The sequence below is a fragment of the Bos indicus x Bos taurus genome, chromosome 20 (assembly GCF_003369695.1).
Source record: "Bos indicus x Bos taurus breed Angus x Brahman F1 hybrid chromosome 20, Bos_hybrid_MaternalHap_v2.0, whole genome shotgun sequence".
In the NCBI taxonomy this organism is placed as follows: Eukaryota; Metazoa; Chordata; class Mammalia; order Artiodactyla; family Bovidae; genus Bos; species Bos indicus x Bos taurus.
Genome location: NC_040095.1, coordinates 29,312,661 through 29,333,320, shown reverse-complemented (window position 1 = coordinate 29,333,320; position 20,660 = coordinate 29,312,661). Strand labels below are relative to the sequence as shown.

The following is a 20,660-nucleotide window of genomic DNA, read 5'->3' as shown; positions in this document are numbered from 1 at the left end:
CTTATCATAGAATCAAATATTTCATTAACCTGACCTAAGAAGAGAATGAATGAGGAAGCAAAGGAAAACAAAACAGAACAAAAAATCTTGAAGAAGATTGATTGTTTTTCCCTGCTGCCACCTCATCTTCCTTATATTTTGCGAGAATGTTTATAGTAGTTAAATTAATATTGAACTAATCAAATTGTAACTTTGTTATCAACAGAGTCCTCACATCTCCTAGAAAATCAGTCAGCTTTTAGAAATGTACAATGGACTAGAAATGGAGTAAACTGTAAACTATGGATTGGCAGATGTTTTTAGTCCTCTTACAAACAATGAATGATCACCATGACAGGGATAGCCTGTGGTTTTTCAAACCTGCAGCTCTACATTTAAAAATGCCAGATCATTGTAATCTGGCCAAATGCATTTTGGACATAAAAACCATAAATATGCACTTTAGCTATATAAAGTGGCTGACAGTCTCCTTGAGGCTGTCAAAATGTTAGACATGACTAAATAGCATTCAATACCAAATGATTTATCATGGCAACCATCAAGGGAAGTATTTTCTTTCCGGAAGGTGTATTATACACCACTTTTTGGGGGCTTTCCTGGTGGCTCAGCTGGTAAAGAATCCACCTACAATGCAGGAGACCTGGGTTTGATCCCTGGGTTGGGAACATCCCCTGGGGAAGGAAAAGGCTACCCACTCCAGTATTCTGGCCTGGAGAATCCCATGGAGTGTATATCCATAGGATCACAAAGAGTCGGACACGACTGAGTGAATTTCACTTCACTAAACTTTAATATATTATAAGAAGAACCTATGAGAGAAACATTTTGAAAGATGTAAAGTCAAGGGATTGAATCAATTAAAACACTTGATGTGGAGAGACAACCACTACAAGGTGAGTGGACAGAAATATTAATAATGAAACATTATATTAGAAAAAAAGCTTTTGTTTAAAATCATGAACTACGGATACAGAGATACATTATTGGGAATTTTAATGAAGTTAACCTCTCTGGACATATATATATGTCTAGAAACAGTCCTGTATTATTGTAGAAATAAATCAAGTTAGGAAGTTAGGTACCGAACACGAAATTCTGAATTTGATCTTCGAATTGAGATCTCCATATCTCACTATTTTGCTTGTCATTTAGTTGGAGTGTTTCCTGTGCATTGATTATGCTTACTCACTTAAGACACTTTGGAAGAGTGGAAAGAACATAACGAAGTTGATCTCAGGCTCTTCTGCTTAAAAATACTGTGAACTTGCCATGTCCAGCTGATGCAAAATACAAAATTAATACACTACAAAAGTATGCTCTATCACTTTCAAAATTTCATATTAGATACTTAAAGGGGTATAAATTTTAAACCCTTACATGTTAAATAAGTACAGTTCTTATTATTAGATTCTAACAGCCTTTCTTTATCTGATTTGGTGTTTAAATTGAACAAATATCAATTGTATGTGTAAAATAACTGAAAGTAATGCAGACCTACTTTTTTCCATAAACTGTCCACCAAAGGACAGGCCCACTAATAGCCATTTCAAATCACCATAATGAAAATGTGAATGACACTAAAAGCACTGAACCCAAACCAATTGCTATTTTGGAGAATTTCTTACTGAAGTGAGCTGGATTGAATAAGTAGATATTTGTTTCACTGGAATAAACTATAGGTGAAATATTTGTTAAATGGTTAAAATGAGGGATAACTTCATCAGTCATTTTGTAAAACTATATTTAAAGATGATCATTTATGTCTTAAGAAATTTAGAAAAAGGATGGAGAAAAATTTTATTTTATGTATAATTACATTTGGTAGTTTAACTAGGTTTAGTAATTGAAGATCACCTCATTCCTCTTTTAAAATAAATCTCATTTAATCTTATCTTTCTTACACATTACTTATTGCCAATATAATTTATTTAACATCTTTGATATTCTGTAATTCTCCTATTCAAACATTATATGTGCTTTTTTTCTTTCCACCATTCCATCCCCAAATGTTTCCATTTAAAATTTTTAAAGAGAATTTAAATAAAAGATAACTCATGTACTATACAATGAATCCAGATGGAAAGTGCAATCTATTTTTATAAAGTAATAATGAATCACTATATTAAAAATGCAGTGGAATTTAACCAAAGCAGTATAAACAGACTATGTATATTATAAATTGCAGTCATCAAAGATGAAGAGTAGTTCAAAATAAATATACTAGCTTTTAAACTCAAGAAGCTAAAAGAAGTAAAACTGAAGTAAAAAGTAGAACAGATTTTATACAGAAAAAATACAGAAATTAGTGAAGTGAAAAGTAAAATAAAAACTCCTTCTTTGAAGATACCACAAAAATAACAAATATTTAAGTAGCTCTGAAAAAAGTTAAGAAAATAAAAAAAACAAACAATATTAGGGAGAGAAAAGGCATAGAGATTGAGCAGAGATTAAACACATATGAGGAAATACAGGTGTCTCAGTGGTAAAGAATCCTTTTTTCTAATGCAGGAGATACAGGAGACCTGGGTTTGATCCCTGGGTGGGAAAGATCCCCTTAGGAGGAAACAGTAACCTGCTTCAGTATTCTTGCCTGGAAAATCCCATGGACAGAGGAGCTTGGAGAACTACAATCCACGTGGCTGAAAAGAGTTGGACATGACTGTGTGACTGAGCACACATATTCTTATTGCATAATAACAACTTTCAGAAATTCCTTTCTAAACTTTTATGTACTTGTCACACTTACATTAATTACTTCAAAAACCTTTTTTCCCAAAACACTTTCCCTCAAAGTTGGATTATACTTTTATTTTTTACTACCAGGTTTTATTTATTTTCATCAACTTTCAATTTCTACTTTTTCTTCATGTGAACACTAATTCTCTGAGCTTACTAAAGTAGATATTTTTAAAGTTCTTAGCTTTCCCTAATTTCCTCTTTCTTTTTTCTTAGCATAATCGGCACAAGAGTAAGGGGGTGATGCAATCAGAATCATGACAAGGAAGAAGAGTGGGAAGAAAGAGAAAGATGAAGAATTAAAAATCATCCTTAATGAATGGGGAGAAAGTCAAAGAAGCTAATCATTGGGTTAACCAAAAACTGGCCAAATATTTTGAGCTGATAGGTTTAATCAGTTGCAATAGGTTAATGAATGAGAGCCTTATGGTTATTTTGGGCTTCCCTGGTGGCTCAACTGGTAAAGAATCTCCCTGCAACGCTGGAGACCTGGGTTGATCCCTGGGTTGGGAAGATCCCCTGGAGAAGGGAATGGCTACTCACTCCAGTATTCTGGCCTGGAGAATTCCATGGATTGTATAGTCCATGGGGTTGCAAAGAGTCGGACATAACTGAGTGACTTTCACTTTTCATACCTATGGTTAATTTGATATATTCCAAATAAGCATTTAATAAAATTAAAACTTTTCCCAATAAATTTTATAGCTGTTATTGAAGAAAACTTCTTAAACTCAGCATATTATTGTTGCTTTTATAATCATTATTTTAAAATAAAAATGAATATATTGCCTAGTTTTCAGATTAGCCAACATCACTAATTTGATTTGAATACTTTCTTTTTACTGATTTTCAGGGGCTCAAATATACTGGTTATTTATTATCTAATTGAATAAACAAATAAAGTATTATCCCTAGTCTGGATTTATTGAATTACAATCTCTGATAGGGAGAGCCTGAACTTAAACAGCTTCTTCAATGATTCTGATGCACACATTTTTCCCATCTAATATCAGAAGGAAGACAGGTAGCTAGCAACAGTGTTCAGTATGAGGCAGAAAGAAGTCAACACTGGAAAGCTGTGAGAAGTAGTATGGAGACACAGAGTTGGGAGACATTAATTCTGACAGAGAAAACTTCTAAAGGCATATTATAAAGTTTGTGAAGAATTAGTACAAAGTAATAAGAGCCATTTGGGAATACCTCACCCATGGTAAGAAAATGTTTCACTTGAATTTGTCTTGTAGAATAAACCTGATATGTTAAGGCAGATTTCCTGACTTTTTCTAAAGAAAATATTTCAGTTTCCTACTGCTGAGTAATATTTAACTATTAAACTTGCCAATGTCTGACACTGTAGTATTAATCATTGTCTTTAATGTTAAATCAGAACTGGCACTAAGAGACATCAATAGTCATTCCCCGTCACTTGTTCTAACAAGTTAAAATTATAATAACAATGTAGTGAAACTAAATAAAATAGAAGTAAATACGGAAACATTTTCATAATTTTGCAGTGCAAAAAACCCACTTTAGAAACATAAATGCTCTAAAATTCAAATCGAATAGACAATAATGAAGATCAGAATGATAAAACAAAAAATTAGAAAGTTTAAAAAGAAGTAATAATTTTGGAGAAAACAGTTACATTATATCAAAAATACATTAGGGACATTTCTGTAAATTTGCTTTAAGAAGACAAACAACACATTAAAAAATGCAAAAATAGCAATAGAAAATCAAATAAAAACAATCCATATCTTTGAAGAAATGCCTCAGTATCACTGTTAATAATGGAAGTACAAAGCAAATAATAAGGGGATGCCAATCTTACTTATTAGGAGGAAAAATGTAAAAATCAATGGGTAAAGCAATGTAGAAATTGGCAGTTTCATCAAAGAAATGATTTAATGTTTTTTCAGTTTAAATGTATGCATAGACTTTGGCCCAGTAAATCAACTCATAGGCAAGTTTTGTACATTTGCACAAATATAAATATATACAGCTCATTACAGTAAAAAGCTGGAAACAACTCAAAATGTCAGAATTTTCAGCAAGGCAAATAGCCCCTTGTGATGGTTAATTATGTGTCAATTTGACTGGTCATAGGATGCCCAGAAAAATATAATTTGGGATATGTCTATGAGGGTGTTCCTAAATGAGATTAGTATTTCAACCAGGTGACTCAGTAGTCTGCCCTCTTCAGGGTATGCATCCTCCAAATCCACGGGGGGCTGAATAGAGAAAAAAAAGAAGGGGAGACGAATATTTTTTTCCTATCTCATTGTTTGAGCTAACATCTCAACTCATCTGCCTTCAGATTGTATTTACATCAGACTGAATTTAATCACCCGTTTTCCTGTTCTTCAGGTTCAGATGCAGATCATAGTATTTGTCAGCCTCCATACTCATATGAATCAATTTCTCATAATAAATCTCCTTTTCTGTATGTGTGTGAATATATATAAATATACACACACAATAGGAGTTATATATCTCCTATTGCTTCCATTTTTCTAGAAATCCCTGACTAATATATCACACAACTAGAAGCTGTATTCCCTAGCTTTCCTTATGCCTAGAGGTACTCTTTTAACTAAATTCTGGCCAATCGTGTGTGAATAGAGGTGAAGTTCGCTATTCTGGGCACATATCTAAAGAGAAACTGCTCATTCTTCAATTCCTCTGCCCCCTTCTCCCTTCCTGTGGTCCATATTGTGGAGAGGAATCAATTTGTCTGGTATAAATAAGGAAAATACTCTAGATGATGGCAGCCCAGCAAAATAAATAAAATCTGCATGCCTAAAAACTGTCTTGGAGAGAGTCATTAAACCCTCTTGGGACTTCTGTGTGAGAGGAAAACATACTTTCAATCTGCTTAAGCCACTGTTACTTGGTTCTGGTTTAAGAAGCTGAAGCAATATTCTAACGAATACAATAGTAAATGCATATGCACTGAACATGTGACACTGAAATGTGAAAACATACCAGTTTTCAGTGAAAAAATGTTGCCTGCCATATCAGTAAACAAATGATGTTCAGCCATCAATCCAACACATTACAGCCACCCAATGGTGAGCCCAGAGCAAATTCAGGAGAGAAACAGGATGCCCACCACCTACCAGACAACTGCTGCAGCCCACCCCAGATGATGCTCTCAGAGGAGACTAAGGATGAGAAAGCATGGATACCAGCCCCAGACAACTGAAGTGCATATCAAAAGAATAATTTCAATGAGCCCAGACCTCTTGCATCTTTTCATACAAAGAAAAGCACTAAGTTCATTAATTTGAGATATCTGGTTTTCTCTAACCAACAGTAATCATTCCATGTTTCAACTACCTGGTCTCTGTCGCAAAAACTGCTATATACCCTGGCTCCTCCCTTACCTCTTGGAGCAGTCTCTCAGAGTTATCTGAGATACTGTGTCCTGGGCTTAAGTCCTCAGTTTTGTCTGCCAAATAAAACATAATTCTCAACTTTTAGTTATGCATTTTTTTCAGTCGACACACTATAGACACTTTTATCAGAATTCAAATACAAGTCCACATTCAAGCCCAATAAATCAACATTCTGACATCTCCAAAACTTGGATAAAGATACATATTGCAAGCAAATTAGATTTCATCTGAGTTACATTTTCTTTTTTACTAACCTCCAAAGTATGAGCCATCTGTCAGCTTCATTTCTTTACTGGATTTTGTGATGACACCAGCAACACCATGTTGAATGAAATACATTTTTTTACCCACAGCTCCTTCTCGTATGATATAATCTCCAGGTTGAAACACCTCAAATCTCAACTTGCTCAGCATGGCGGTCACGAAATTAGGATCCGCATTAGCAAAAAGAGGCATTGTAGCCACTAGTTTTCGGCAGTTGAAGTTGACTATCTCCTAAAGATGGCAAGAGTAAACAAAAATTAAGAGAGATTAATCATATCAGGAAGCAAAACAGGTGCTGAAATTAAGATCTCTATATAGCATAATACTGTAATTTAAATGAAGAAACAAAAATACATAAATTCTAATAATCCACATATTTCTTAAAAGTCAGGGATTATGTTTTATTATTGAGCTGAAATGTTGTATTCCTAGTACATAGAGTAGTATAGGCATGTATTAAACATCAATAAATATTAATTAAATATATACAAGTTCACTTTTATAACTTCCCATTCCTTTACCATTCTTTATACAAAATTAGAATTAAAATGTGGAAGCGTTTTAGTCTCCCTTTTATCTGTTTTTATGAAGAAAAGAAACCACATCACTTCCTATTAACCCTGATGTTACTGCTTCTGTGGTCCATTGTGTTGAACAACCTAATTTGCACCTACTGACTGGAATTCTGAAACAAGAGCCCAGCTGCCAACAAAATGCCAACAGCATTCTGATGTTTTTTCTTAATGTCATTCATATTATGGGAAGGAGACTTGATATTGTTCACATTACACAAAGGAGACTCTAATTTGACTACAATCTATAATTATAAATTCAATTTGTTTCTGGGTTAGATCAGAAAATTACCCTGTCAAAACCTCCTGGGTTATCATTGGAAGTTTTGGGCTGGACAGAGGCCATATTTTCCTTTTTCTAAATTGCTTTCTTTATGGGATCAGGTCAGTTCTAAATTAGGAGATTTATACATCAGATTAGACACAGTGCTATCACTATGAACCAAAACAAGGATATGGGACCAACCAGTTTTAATGCTGAAAGTTAGATATGGAACAGAATAAACAATGGGAATCTAATTTCACTTCAGTGCCGTTTCTTAGAAATACCTTCTCCAATGCCGCACCACCCACCCCCACCCTGCAAAGAACAGGGTTGGACCTGAATTTGTGAGCATGCTTAAGAGACATATAAAACGAAGTCACCTCTGCCAAGAGATGGAAGAACGGCAAAAAGATTCAGAGGTATTAAAAGAGAAAGAGATCTGAATTCCTGCTTTGGGAATACAAACTTGTAGATTCCAATATGGGGAAAGAAACTTTCCTCAATCTTCTTCATAAAATAATTTGATATTTAATACTCCAGGATATTAAAAAATTCCAGTTGATGCAGAAGGCACAGGATTTTGAGTCCAACATGGAAAAGAATGTGTTTCATCCTCAACAATACGCTGTGAATTCAGCAAAGCAGATAAGTATCTCTAATAGTGGAGTTTCATGGGAACTGATAAAATATTTAAAAATCAGCAGCAATAACCAGAAAGTGAACATAAAGACAAAAATAAGAGAAGGATATTACATGTGGTACTTGGTACAGCATCATCCAAGCTCTGTAACGCACAGTAGACATTTGGGTGGCTATATCTAGGGGCATTTGTGATCAATTTTAACTGGTGTTAAAGACTTGTGGTTGGAGTGGGGGACTACAGTAAGTTCAGCACATAGTAAGTGTTCAATCTATATGCATAATGTATGAGTAGACAGAACAAAGGGATAAAAAAGAAGAAAAGAAGGGAGGAGGGGGGCTGAAAGGGAAAAAGGAAGATGGAGTTTTGGCACTGGAAAACAAAGTGCTCGCAAAACTTGGTTTATATTCCTATTGGGAAGTGGCTATTTAAAATTCTTAAAATGCTTTCTCAAGTCAATAGCTTGAGAAACAAGCCTTATATATATAAAAATGTGGTTTTTCACTATTCAAAATATTGGCTCTTCCATACAAAAAAATACATGAAGATAAAGGTGAACCATTCAAGGTAACCACATGAATTAAAAAGAGACAGAAATATACTGTTAAAATGATCAGATTGCTTGTTTGAAAGTTAATGATATTATGTGTAGAATGACATAGAAGTATCCTGTGTAGAAAACTGAAAATAAGCCAGGTTGCAGAGAAAATAAATTTTCAAACAAAATAATAAAATAATCTTTTCATCTACATTCTTTGATTTGAAGGATACAGATTTTTCTCTTCATTGTTTTCTCACTTTTAGAAAATAATTGAAAGCATATTTAACAAGAAATTAAACTGGTCTTTAGGATGCCATTTGAATGGCTGTCTAACATAAGTTCTTAGAAGGAAAACCTTGTGAGCTCCATACAGTCTAAAAATACAGAGTGTGTTGGGTGTAAGAATTTAGCAATGAGGCAGCAACTCTGTTTTGTTAAGATTACTCTATGATTCATTATTGCAATGATGGTAATTATATTTATAGCGACCACGCTTAAAACTTTTTAGAGCTATACTGTGTGAAATAAAATATTGTAGAATGGAGGAGAACAAAATGTTTTACAAAATTTTCCAGAATGATACTTAAGTTGTCAATAAAGAATTGTAGTGCTAGAAGGAATCTTAAAATACTGCTATTCTTTTTAATAACAAAGAAGATATTGCATAAAATTTCCCAAGGTTACAGAATATGTGTGATTCCAAAGCACAGATTTATGGTTAAAATAAATCCCTGAAGCAATCTAAATATATCAAATCCCATTTTTTTTCTTATTGTCATAAAGTTAAACAAACTAGAAATCAAATTACCAACAATAAAAGATACCATTGACAGTGAAAAGGCAAACCACAGATGGGAAGAAGCTATTTGCAGTGCATATCCCAACAAAGAGCTCCTGTCAAGAATATAAAAAGAACTCCTTAAATAGAAAAATCAAGGAAAACTATTGATTGGACACTTCAACAAACAAAATATTCATCTGACCAATGAGCCTATGAAAATATGCATAGCAACAGTAATTACTGGCAGAATGTAAAGTGAAACCATGTATCTCCTAATAGCTAATGAAAGTGAAAGTGTTAGTCAGTCAGTCATGTCTGACTCTTTGTTAACTCCATGGACTGCCGCCCACCAGGTTCCTCTGTCCATGGAATTTTCCAGGCAAGAATACTGGAGTGAGTTGCCTTCTCTAGGCGATCTTCCCCACCCAGGGATCTAACCCAGGTCTCCCACATTGCAGGCAGATTCTTTACCATCTGAACCATAATAGCTAATGGCTAAAATTAAGAGTTATAAAGTTTTTCCAATGATGTAGGGCCATTCAATATACTTCCTGCTGGTATATGTGAAACATAATATAATCATTTTAGAAAACTTTTGGCGGTATCTACCAAAGTTAAAAACATGATTATCCAATTACCCAGCCGTTCCAACATAAGGTAAATATGCAAGAGAAATCAGTGCATAAGGCACTTCAAGAATGTTCATAACAGGCTGATTTTATTAGCCAGAAACTGGAAACAACCCAAGTGTCATGAAAGGTGGAATGAAGAAATAAATTGTGACATATTCATAGAATGAAATACAGCCTGAAATATAAAAAGAAAGAACTGCTGCCACACAACAGCATGGATGAATCACACTGACATGATGATGAGCAAAAGAGGGAAGACATTAAAGACTCTGCAGTGTGTGACGCCATTTGTGTGAATTTCAAGCACAACTGCTTATAGCTATATGTCAGAAGACTGAGAACCTCTGGGCTTGACTGGAAAAGGAAAAAAGGAAGCCTTCTAAAAATTGTTCTGTACATGGATCCAGGAGGTTATGTAGGTTCATATATATTTTAAAAATTCATCTAAGATTTGTGTATGTTTAAGACTTGTGCACTTTAACAATATCCAAATCATAGTTAAAGAAATATTTTCTACACTAACAATTAACATGAATAATCCTGTTGTACTTTAGCAAAATATTGGGATGGACTGCTGAAAAAGAAAGGCTTTCGTATCTTAAACTGACATGTCAAAGTAAGATCAAATGTAGGATTCTTCATTGTCATTGTCTTGTTGTTATATTATGCTGTGTTTTCAATATATAAAAAGTTGATTTATTTGGAATTTAAAAAGGAGATTTGTCCGTTTTCCTCTACTTTTTAACTTATTTATTTATTTATATATGTACATATACATATGTATATATGTATATATTTATTTATATATGTATAAGTTATTTATGTATATATGTATATTTCGGGATTCCCTGATGGCTCATACAGTAAAGAATCTGCTTGCAATTCAGGAGACCCAGCTTCAATTCCTGGGTTGGGAAGATCCCCTAGAGAAGGGAATGGCTACCTACTCCAGTATTCTTGCCTGGAGAATCCCAGGGACAGATTCTAGCCTGGTGGCTAGAGTTCATGGAGTCACAAAGAGTCAGACACGACTGAGTAACTAACTCTTTCACTTTTTTTTTTTTTTCAGGCTCATATTTATCTTACACTTTGAGATTAAACCAATTATTTGTTACTCGAGTTGTTACAGCACTGGCTTGATAACTCTTTTAGTAGGCCTCTTTGAAATATCCTTTTCATTATGTATTGTGTATAGACAATACTCCTAACTCAAGCCAGACATGTCACTAAAAACTCTCATTAGAACAACTGCCATAAAGAATCTGGATGGAGAGTAGAGATATTAATAACTTAACTGTGTGTTTTAAGTGAATGTGCTATAAGGACCTGTGATTAAAGAGGAGGAGTGTTAAAAGTTTTGTTTTACTAATAGAGTGATATTAATAACTTAACTAAATATGTTCTCTCTAAGAAAATGTGCTATAAAGAAATATGATTGATGGAGAAGCACTTTTAAAAATTTTGCTAACCTCAAGACTCACTTGATTGTTTCCATTAAACTGAAAGTCAGTTAGTTCTGTCTGAGTCTCTGCAACCCCATGGAATTCTCCAGACCAGAATCCTGGAGTGGGTAGCCTATCCCTTCTCCAGGGGATCTTCCCAACCCAGGAATTGAACTGGGGTCTCATGCGTTGCAGGCGGATTCTTTACCAGTTGAGCTACCAGCAAAGTCCATTAAACTATATGCTCTCAAAGCAAGCAGACTTCATGGGAAGAGGAAGAGCTTTTAAATGCCAATAACTTTCTGTCCCATTATGGCTTTTGCTGTCCAAGTTCTATTAGAATTTACAGTTTAAATCGGAAAGAATTCACAAGGAGGTAAAAGTTCCACAGAGAGAAAATGAATGGATTCCTTCAAATTAACAATAATATAAAATTATTTTCACAGTAATATAATCAAGGAAGCTCCAGTGGTGAATCTGAATATGGGATGCATCACAGAAAAGAATTACCCATGATGTAGAACTATTCTTGGGAAATAACAGAATATATTCAGGATTAGTCTATGGGACTAATCATGGCTCTTATGAAGACAGCGTCAATAAGGAAAAAGAAAAAAAGCTTTGATGGCCTGCCAAAGACAGTATTTTCTTACTTGGATGTATTTATAATACTTTTTCTAAGATACAGTTTACCAGGCTCCAGTCCAGATTCAGAGAATCTGAATCTAAATCTTTAAGGGATATGACTCAAAAAAATCCTTGTTTTTAATAACACATTTCAAGTCATAAGCAGTCAGATATGGAAACCATGGTCCCTAAAATAAAGAAGTATCTACAAGTTGAGGAAGGAAAATATATATATATATATTCAGTGTAAGATAATTGTAAAAAGTAAACTAAACACGGGTGAGACTCTGTGTGTCTCTTGCTGTGTATGTATCTGGGCTTAGTCCTTGATACCAAAACCAACTGACTCAGTGCCTGTACAAAGTGACTCATACCTTGAACTCTTCACTTGTAAGCAACTCTACCTAGATAACTGTAATGATTAAAGATACAAGGAAAATACTTAATTTCACGAAGCGCTATCTATCATTTACCATTATAAGTAACAGTTGTATTATAAAACAAATGAATGTTAAAATCAAAGTAATGGTAGAGACTATATATTCTATAAAATTTCAGAGAAAAAAGAGTTCAGAGTAATTTGGTAAGAATAGCCTGCCAAGTGCCTCTGTCCATGGAATTTTCTGGGCAAGAATATTGGAGTAGGTTGCCATACCCTTCCCCAGGGGATCTTCCCCATTCAGGGGTTGACAGGCCTCCTTCATTGGCAGGTAGATTCTTTACTGTCTAAGCCATCAGGGAAGGCAAGAATATATTAGGTCAGATTTTTTTCTAAATGTTGAGTTGAGTACTGGTTATTAAAGACAAAAGTCAAGATAGGAGCAGAGGTTCAGAAGATAAAAATGACAAGACAGTCTTTGAGCACAGTCAGTGATATTCCCTGTGGCCAAAGTAAAAATTCTTATAATTCCCTAATGATGTAGTAATTTAGAAATTGAATTGCAAATTAAATAGACAACCCATTTTTTTTTTTAAAGAAGCACATAGTTGAAATTAAAAAAAAAAATTTCCCTCAGCATTTCCAATAGGCTTATATTGATCTGGTGGTTTGTATTTTAATTTGCAAGATGGTTGACTGCATGTGTAAGTCAATCACCCCATACAAACCTTAACGCTTGAAAATGTTTTAAACAGTTACGCAAACATTGACTAACAAGTTAGGTAACTGCTTTTATTTCTGAAAGTCAAAGCATTTCCCTTGATTTCTGTGTCCTCATTACAGGGAATTTATAAAGAGCTATTTCTTTAGCTGGGATAATCTGTCTTATTCTTTTTTTAAAGAGAGCATTTAACTGTCTTTATACTTCCTAAGTAATCTGAAAATGAAAAATATGTAATAAAATTAAAGGTAATAAATACATTTAATATTGATTTGGGGGAATTTAAAGGAATTAGAGATAAGAAAGTGAAGTCTCTTAAAAAACTTTGGTTAGAGATGTGCTATGTGCTTAGTCACTCAGTTGTGTCTGACTCTTTGCCACCCCATGGTCTTAGCCTGCCAGGCTCCTCTATCCATGGCAATTCTCCAGGCAAGAATATTGGAGTGGGTTCCCATGCCATCCTCCAGGGGATCTTCCCAACCCCGGGATCGAACCCAGATCTCCCACATCATGGGTGCATTCTTTACCATCTAGCCACCAGGGAAGCCCAAGAATACTGGAGTGGGTAACCTATCTTCTCCAGAGGAACTTTCTGACCCAGAAATCGAACCAGGGTCTCATGAATTGCAGGCAGATTCTTTACCAACTGAGCTGAGATGAATAACATTTATATGGGGGAAGTTAAAGGAATTAGAGGTAAGATAAGGAGTTAGAGGATTGATGAATTAACATATAGGGTGCCTCAATTTTAGTTTATTGCAGTTTTACATCTTATAAAAAAATAAAATTTTTTATATTAGAAAGCAATTATATTTTTAAAAATCTTTAAAATCAAAATGAATACACACATATCCCTTAAAATAATAAAAGAAAAAAATCACTGTATTTCCATCACTGAAAGTAACTGATGTATTCTTTTAATGTGATTTCTTATTCACCTTAACCTAATTGAAATCATAATAACACTGAATATCTATTATTCCCCACATTTATAACATAAAATACTTGCCATTTTGAGTTATGGTCTTCAATAACATTCTTTTTAATGGTCACACAATATTTCATCTTGTGTTAATCGTAGTTATATTAAGAAAAACCCAACAGAGATAAAGAGATAAATAGTCTGCAATGGATTCTTAAATATTAGCCAGCTTTAATATTTTTCACCATTTCTTATTTTTAATTTGGCTATAGCATTAATTGCTAGGTTCATAGTCTCTTCATTTTATGAGTTAAAAGGTAACTAGCCTAAAATCTCTGCATATACAAATGGCAAATTATGATTAAGTGGCTTAAATGAAATCTGCCTGCTTGTAAAGAATAGATCAGAACATGGTGAATTTTGAGAGCTGCAGATTCAAAAATTTAAATGTTTTCTGTAGTTACAGTTCTCATATGCATCTAATTTGGTTCTGAGATATTAAATCACATTTAAACTTTACCAGACGAATGCAAATGAAGCTTGAGATTAATTTGGTTTTTGCATACTCCTACTGTTTTGCCTTCCTAGAACACAGGAACATATTAGGTACCATGCAGGATGTCAGCAGATGACATAAAATTCTCTTAACAGTCACTTAAATTTGATTGTACAGGAAAGAAAATAATGTAGAAACAGACCAAAAAGCCTAAATCAAAATTTTGTATATTGAGACTTCCCTGGTGGTTCAATGGTTAAGAATCTGCCTGCCAATGCAGGGGACACAGGTTCGATCCCTGGTCCAGGAACTAAGATCCCACATGCAGCAGGGCAACCAAGCCTGTGTGTCACAACTACTGAAGCCCATGAGCTCTAAAGCCTGTACTCTGCAACGAGAAGCTGCTGCAATAAGAAGCCCCTTGGCCACAAATAGAAGAGTAGCTCCCACTTGCTCCAACTAGAGAAAGCCTGCAAGGAGCAATGAAGAGCCTGTGTGCTGCAACAAAGACCCAGGCTGGCCAAAAATAAATAAATTTTAAAAAATTGTATACTGACAACGGCAGTGTTCATTAGAGACTTAGTATCACTGTCGCACTCTGGAATCCTAGGCTGAAGCTCAGTTAGGATTCGTGTAAACACCAGGGAGTGCAGCTCCAGTGGTCTGCAAACTGTGAGCAAGTTGTAGAGTGATTTACAGAACAGGATTGAAGCCCACTTGGCAGGATAAAAACAGATTAATCTGGACTGTCAAATACAGTTACATCAAACAGCTAAACTAAAAAATATTATTCAAACAGGACCAGTGGATAGTACAATGAGTTTAAAAAGTCTGAGAAGGGATTTGGAGAATTTGATAAAAATCTATTCATTAAATTTTGTAATAAAATCCACATAAATTCTTTTTCACCATTAATAGGTCAGCAATAGAAATAACAGTATGTGTATATGTGCAAAGGGCATGAGGAAATCAGGCTACTCCCTAAAACTAAGCAGGCATTCTAAGCTGCATTAAATATTTATTTGTCTGTCACATTAGTTAGATTTAAGCATTGCACGTGTCGGCAAAGGTTATGGGTTTAACGGTGACACCTCTACATTCATATGTTGAAGTCTTAACTCCCAGTACTTCAGAATGTGCCTGTGTTTGGAGACAGGACTTTTAACAAGGAGATGAAGTTAAAATAAAGCTGTGAGAGTGGGTCCTAATCTAGTCTGACTGCTATGAGAAGAAGAAACTGAGCACATGAAAAGAAAGGTGGCCATCTGCAAGCAAAGGAGAGAAACCCCAGAAGAATCCAAACCTGCTGACACTTGACCTTGGACTTCAGCCCTTAGAAGTATGAGAAAATGATTGTCTGTTGATTAAGCCACCATGGCATTTTGTGATTACAGCCTTAACAAATTAACATAGCGAGTTAGGCTGGCTAAAGTGTGGCAGGAAGGACGCAGCTGCCCCCCTTGGAGTATCTGTCAAGGCACAGCGGCCCCTCAGCTCCGGAAGTACTGCAGGGGCAGTGGTGATACACATGATCCAGCTCAAATGGCTCTGAGAAGCTGTAGAATACAGCCCACACACTTCAACAACTTCTGAGCTCTTCAGTCTGGGGTGAAATACATTAAAAAACAGAAAACAAAAAAAATTTTACTTACACAAAAAAAGGATTTTGCTTTATTTTTGTATTGAGTGTGAAGTATCATGGGCATTTAGTTGACAAGAGCTACAGGCAGATGGAAATGACTTTAGAGGCAGGATGAGAGTTATAATAATGGGTGCAACTTTATAAGCTTGACTTTTTAGATTTTTGTAAAATATATACAACAATATTTATAGTTTAAGCATTTCCATGTATACAATTCACAAAAATGCTCATAATGTTGTCTGAGCGTTGCCATTAGTGATTGTGCGTGCTAAGTCACTTCAGTGGTGTCTGACTCTTTGATAACCGAAGGACTGTAGCCTGCCAGACTCCTCTGTCCATGGGATTCTCCAGGCAAGAATACTGGAGTGGATTGCCATGCCCTCCTCCAGGGGATCTTCCCGACCCAGGGATCGAACTGGCATCTCTTATGTCTCCTGCAGTGGCAGGTGGCTTCTTTACCACTGGCGCCACCTGGGAAGTTCCTCTGTATCTATACCTAGAACATTCTCATCAATTTCAACCAAAGTTCTGTAACCTTTAAACTATAACTTTCTCCCTTCACTCAAATCACTGATAAATTCTACTCTCTGTTGCTATGAATGTGCTTATTCCACCAGCCTCATAAGTAGAATTATACAACACTGCTGCTGCTGCTGCTAAGTTGCTTTGGTTGTGTCCGACTCTGTGCGACGCCATAGACAGCAGCCCACCAGGCTCCTCTGTCCATGGGATTCTCCAGGCAAGAACACTGGAGTGGGTTGCCATTTCCTCCTCCAATGCATGAAAGTGAAAAGTCAAAGTGAAGTCACTCAGTCGTGTCCGACTCCTAACGACCCCATGGACTGCAGCCCACCAGGCTCCTCCGTCCATGGGATTTTCCAGGTAAGAGTACTAGAGTGGGGTGCCATTGCCTTCTCCTATACAACACTACCACAGGACTAATTTTTGAAGTCCTAAACATTGTCACTCCAGTAATTTGGCCACCTCATGCGAAGAGTTGACTCATTGGAAAAGACTCTGATGCTGGGAGGGATTGTGGGCAGGAGGAGAAGGGGACGACAGAGGATGAGATGGCTGGATGGCATCACTGACTCCATGGACATGAGTCTGAGTGAACTCTGGTAGTTGGTGATGGACGGGGGGGCCTGGCATGCTGCGATTCATGGGGTCGCAAAGAGTCGGACATGACTGAGCGACTGAACTGAACTGAACTGAAACATTGTCATCCAGAAAAATATTGGGGTAGCGGTGAGTAGTGAAGCTCAGTTCTCGTTGCTCAGTCTTGCCCGACTCTACGTGACCCCAGGGATTGCAGCAAGTCAGGCCTCCCTGTATATCACCAATTCCAAGAGTTTATTCAAACTCATGTCCATTGAGTCGGTGATGCCATCCAGCCTCTGTTGTCCTCTTCTCCTTGCACCTTCAATCTTTCCCAGCATCAAGGTCTTTTCCAAAGAGTCAGTTCTTTGCATCAGGTGGCCAAAGTATTGGAGTTTCAGCTTCAGCATCAGTCCTTCCAATGAATATTCAGGACTGATTTCCTTTAGGATAGACTGGTTGGATCTCCTTGCAATCCAAGGGACTCTCAAGAGTCTTCTCCAACACCACAGTTCAAAACCATTAATTCTTCGGCTGCACTCAGCTTTCTTTACAGTCCAACTCTCACATCCATAGATGACCACTGGAAAAACCATAGCCTTGACTAGACAGACTTTTGTTGGCAAAGCAATGTCTCTGATTTTTAATATGCTGTCTACGTTGGTCATAACTTTTCTTCCAAGGAGCAAGTGTCTTTTAATTTCATGGCTGCAGTCACCATCTGCAGTGATTTTGGAGCCCCCCCAAATAAAGTTTCTCACTGTTTTCATTGTTTCCCCATCTATTTGCCATGAACTGATGGGACCAGATGCCATGATCTTAGTTTTCTGAATGTTGAGTTTTAAGCCAACTTTTCAGTCTCCTCTTTCACTTTCATCAAGAGGCTCTTTAGTTCTTCTTCACTTTCTGCCATAAGGGTGGTGCCATCTACATATTAGAGGTTATTGATATTTCTCCTGGCAATCTTGATTCCAGCTTGTGCTTCATCCAACTCAGTGTTTCTCATGATGTACTCTGCATGTAAGTTAAATAAGCAGGGTGACAATATTCAATCTTGACATATTCCTTTCCCAATTTAGAACCAGTCTGTTGTTCCATGTCCAGTTCTAACTGTTGCTTCTTGATCTGCATACAGCTTTCTCAAGAGGCAGGTCAGGTGGTCTGGTATTCCCATCTCTTTAGGAGTTTTCCACAAGTTGTTTTGAGCCACACAGCCAAAGGTTTTGGTATAGTCAATAAAGCAGAGTACTGAAGGGATGTTAGGAAAAAATCAAGGGAAAGGTCCAGGGATCTGGCTCTTGCTCAATGATACAAACGGTCTTCCTCCTGACCCTCCCAGTTTCTCTTTCCTCCATGTCCTCCCCAGTACTGGCTACATCTTGTCCTTTGATAACAGACATTCCAACAGGTGTGAGGTGATAGCTCCCTGTGGTTTGGATTTGCATTTCTCTAATGATCAGTTAAATTCAGCACATTTCAATATGTCTCGTGGCCATTTAAATGTCTTTTCTGGGGGGGAAAAAAGTCTATTTGGGTCCTTTGCCCACTTTTTAATTGGACTGCTTGCTTTCATGTTCTTGAATTATGTCAGTTGTTTATACATTTTGAATATTAACCTCTCCTCAGATGTGTGGATTCCCAGTATTTTCTTCCAGTCCATGGGTTGTCTTTTTATTGTGTTGATTGTTCTGCAGAAGCTTTTTAGTTTATGTAGTTCGACTAACTTAGGTTTTATTTTACTGCTTGTGTTTTAGGTCTCATCCAAAAAAATAATTTTCAGAACCCATGTCAAGAAGCATTTTTTCCTATGTTTTCTTCTAAGAGTTTTGTGATTTTAGGTCCATATATTTAAGTCTTTAATCCATTTCAAAGTTTAGTGAGTAATGTCTGCTTTGCTCTGGCAATTAACCATATGTAACTTCCTACATTTCTTGTATTTTTAGTAATGTATTTTAACTTTTTCTTCATTTTTTTTTCATGTTTTTCTATCTTTACTCAACAAACACACAGTAAAGCACTGTGGGACTAGAAAGGGCATTTTACGATTTCCCTTCTCATCATGCCTGAATCAGTATCTTGCACACATTAAGAAATCAATAAATGCTTTTTGTCTGTTTGTTTTCTAAAAACTAGGGATGCAAGGGAAAAGTTCTAAGATGAAAGTGTAAAGACTCAATTTCTTTCCTTGGTAATGTGACCAAGATTAGATCACTTACATATATTTTCTAGCCTTTGGTTACTGTGCCTTTTACGTGAGTATATGACACACGATTCCTGTATAGCTTTATAATACTACGTGTCTAGGCTATTTTAATTAATCTGAACTAAACACATTTTTAGGAGACATTCAAAAAACCAACAAGTATGTACTTTAAGAACTTGTTCTGAATTACACTAAATATATGCGTGCAAATTAGGATATTTTTCCCTAACACTCTATTCAAGAAACTAAAGGTCAGAAGGACAGTATTATACTCTCAGCCCAATTCATGTTCTGTGAAAATGAAATATACTGACGTCCTATATTCTGCTGGGACACATGATCTGTACCTATTTTCAGCCCACAGCTCTTCACATGCCATTGTTTAAAAATAGATCAGTTCTGAACTTTGGAGACAGACTTAGAAGTGCATTAACCTCTTTCTCGACTGTTAAGTTTGCCATTTTGCACTAATCAAATCAGTATAAATCTGATCATGATAAAAATAGACCTTCTTACTTTGTACACATTCCAACAGGCTCTCATAAGCAGAGGGGTATGGCTCACTGAATTTTTCTAGTTAGTTTTTTGTTTTAAATATACTCCTGCATTAAAGCGTCATCAGTCTCTGATCCTAAAATTCCAATGCCAAGTTTTGATGCTAAGATGCTGTCTCCAGAAGCCTGGTTGTTAAACTGGAGGAAGGGCTTGTTAGCAGATTGTTTGAATAAATTCCAAAAGAAATGAGACATACGATAAACCTTGAGTTGGTGTCCCTCTGAGGTATGGTCTAACATCCTCTGAATGACCTCTCATAGCACTAACACGCAGTTATAATTGCTGGTTTAAATTTCTGTCTCTCATCAAGTTGTGAGAGCCGTGTGGGCTGCAACTATATACTATTTTTCACGGTATCATAGTAATACTAAGAATCAAATTTTACTGTGTACTTACTATGTACCAGGCACTTTTCAAACTTTTAATGTTTTGGGTTTTTTTCTCATTTAATTTTAAAACATCTCTGTTAGGTACTTATCATCATCATCATTTATATTTAAAGATGAAGAAAGTAAAACATGTACAAGTTATGAAAGAGCCCAAAGTTGTGCAGATACTAAGTTGTGGTGCTGCATTTATATGAGACCAACCTAGGTAGCATATTCAAAAGCACTTTGCCAACAAAGGTCCATCTAGTCAAGGCTATGGTTTTTCCAGTGGTCATGTATGGATGTGAGAGTTGGACTGTGAAGAAGGCTGAGCACCGAAGAATTGATGCTTTTGAACTGTGGTATTGGAGAAGACTC

At 36.0% G+C, this 20,660-nt stretch overlaps 1 protein-coding gene across 1 annotated transcript in view; it reads right to left on the bottom strand.

Moving 5' to 3' along the window:
* HCN1 (hyperpolarization activated cyclic nucleotide gated potassium channel 1) overlaps positions 1-20,660 on the bottom strand; it is a 452,770-nt gene that overhangs the window by 48,169 nt on the left and 383,941 nt on the right. Inside the window, exon 6 of the mRNA XM_027520221.1 lies at positions 6,389-6,629. Coding sequence (XP_027376022.1) covers positions 6,389-6,629 — 241 coding nt within the window. The remainder of the gene's footprint in view (positions 1-6,388; positions 6,630-20,660) is intronic.